Here is a 1,872-nt window from a genome sequence, read left to right on the forward strand (position 1 = left end):
GCAACAGATGCACAAAAGTTGACATTATTCCACAGGGGGAGCTACAGCCACTACTACAGCATGTTTTGGGGGCTTTTCCTCGCCCGAAATTGAATGTAATTAAACCCAAAATTGAGTTGCATTCGGGCAGAACATGAATGAAAGTTCATTAGAGTCCATTTTTTGTGTACTCTTTATGTAAGCCTGCCATCATTTAAAGGCTTGTGGGTCGCACACGCCAGTCAGAACACCTATACGGGAAACCATTCAAAAGCTACAACAAAAGAGCCCCTTTTAGTGGGGAAACAGCTGTACAAACGCTGGGTATAGCTACAGCCTTGGCCCGAGATCGCTATAAATAGGCCCGAAGACTAAGGATTGCAGCGACGCTGAGAGTTTTGGATATGCTGAAACGTCTTCTACCATTGCTGGCTCTCTGTGCCTTGGGTAAGCGCACAGATATTTACAACCCAACCTGAGTTAAACATTGATATGGCTTCTGCCACACACAGCTCAGAGCCAGTGCCCCTTCACCAGGCCCATCGTCGAGGGAACGACTCGCATTGTCATGGTTCGTCTTCGCAATCGCCAGCTGATGCTGAAGCGGACGGCCAGCTCCGCTGTGGGAGAGTCGCTCCAGCTGTGGTGCAGCCCGAGGGATGTTCGCCCGGTCACCTGCCAGCGGGGCCAGAGGCCATCATTTGTGCCCCCATTACCAATGACATGCCAGAGGCCGCCTGTGACAGTGACAATCCCGGTGACAGATCGCCGCTGCAGAGCCTCCATGTTCCGTGTGGGCTATAACATTGGCAGGGGTCAGTTCCTGGAGCTCTATCGAAGCTGCTTCGACAGGAGGGCCGTGCGAACCCTCTGGGTGGAGCATCAGGTTTATGCCAAGCCTTTCTGTGAGTAGAGAAACAAGAGAACAACCAGACTCTGATTTAACTTTGCTCAAAATGAATCCTGCAGATGCCACACGCCCTTGTGTGCGATTCAGCTCCGATGGTGTCATCTCGGGGGCGGACGAGGCCAGCTACACGGTGCGCAACATTCATGCCACCTTCCGGCGCCTCTTCGGCAACAACCAGAACTTCATACCCAACAATCGGGACGTGATCATCAACCGCGGCCACCTAGCCGCCTCCGCGGACTTCCTCTTCGGCGATCAGATGTGCGCCACCTTCAAGTACGTGAATGTGGTGCCACAGTTCCTGACCATCAACGATCGCAACTGGGAGGCCATCGAGCGCTGGGTGCGCAGCTCGGTGCGGGGCAATCAGTTCGTGAATGTGCGGACTGGTGCCAACGGCATCCTCACGCTGCCCGCTGCCAACGGTCAGAGGCAGGTCTTCCTGAGCGGCAACCGCAATCCGGTGCCTCTCTGGATGTACAAGATCGTCCGCGACTCCAATAATCGGCCCATAGTGGCTTTCCTCACCTACAACAACATCTACGCCCGACAGCGTCCCGCAGCGCCATCCTTCTGTCAGGTCGTCAATTGTCCCCTGCAATTGGGAGGCACTGCCGCAGATGGCTTCACCTTCTGTTGCAACCCAGCCACTTTTAATCCCTAACTGATGGACAATCCCAAATATTTACTGGAACTAAATGTACACTTCAAGAATCAACCATATGAAAAATATAGCGATACAGCAACGAAAGGAGTTTTGGCCATTGCCTGAAATCTTATTCAGAGGTATTTCTTTTTCTATGATAGACCAATGATAAACCAACTAGATTGAGATACAAATTTTTGATGAAACGAGCGGGACTTTTATACCCGTTACCCAGTCAGTAAGGATGATAGAACCGTATATTTTTCGGACTCGATTCTACATTTTGTTACCATCGCTTCCTGTGCATTTCATTTGATTATCCTCTTCGCTTAAATTC

General features: G+C 51.2%; 1 protein-coding gene across 1 annotated transcript; it reads left to right on the forward strand.

Annotated features, from left to right (window-relative positions):
• Positions 1-380: 380 nt before the first annotated feature.
• LOC108154026 lies at positions 381-1,644 on the forward strand. Its single transcript, XM_017284119.2, has 3 exons — positions 381-426; positions 492-884; positions 949-1,644. Exons 1-3 carry the CDS (start codon positions 384-386, stop codon positions 1,551-1,553), a joined length of 1,041 nt encoding a protein of 346 aa, XP_017139608.1. The 5' UTR covers positions 381-383; the 3' UTR covers positions 1,554-1,644.
• The last annotated feature ends 228 nt before the right edge of the window (positions 1,645-1,872 follow it).

This window comes from Drosophila miranda, chromosome 2, assembly GCF_003369915.1.
Source record: "Drosophila miranda strain MSH22 chromosome 2, D.miranda_PacBio2.1, whole genome shotgun sequence".
NCBI classification, from domain to species: Eukaryota; Metazoa; Arthropoda; class Insecta; order Diptera; family Drosophilidae; genus Drosophila; species Drosophila miranda.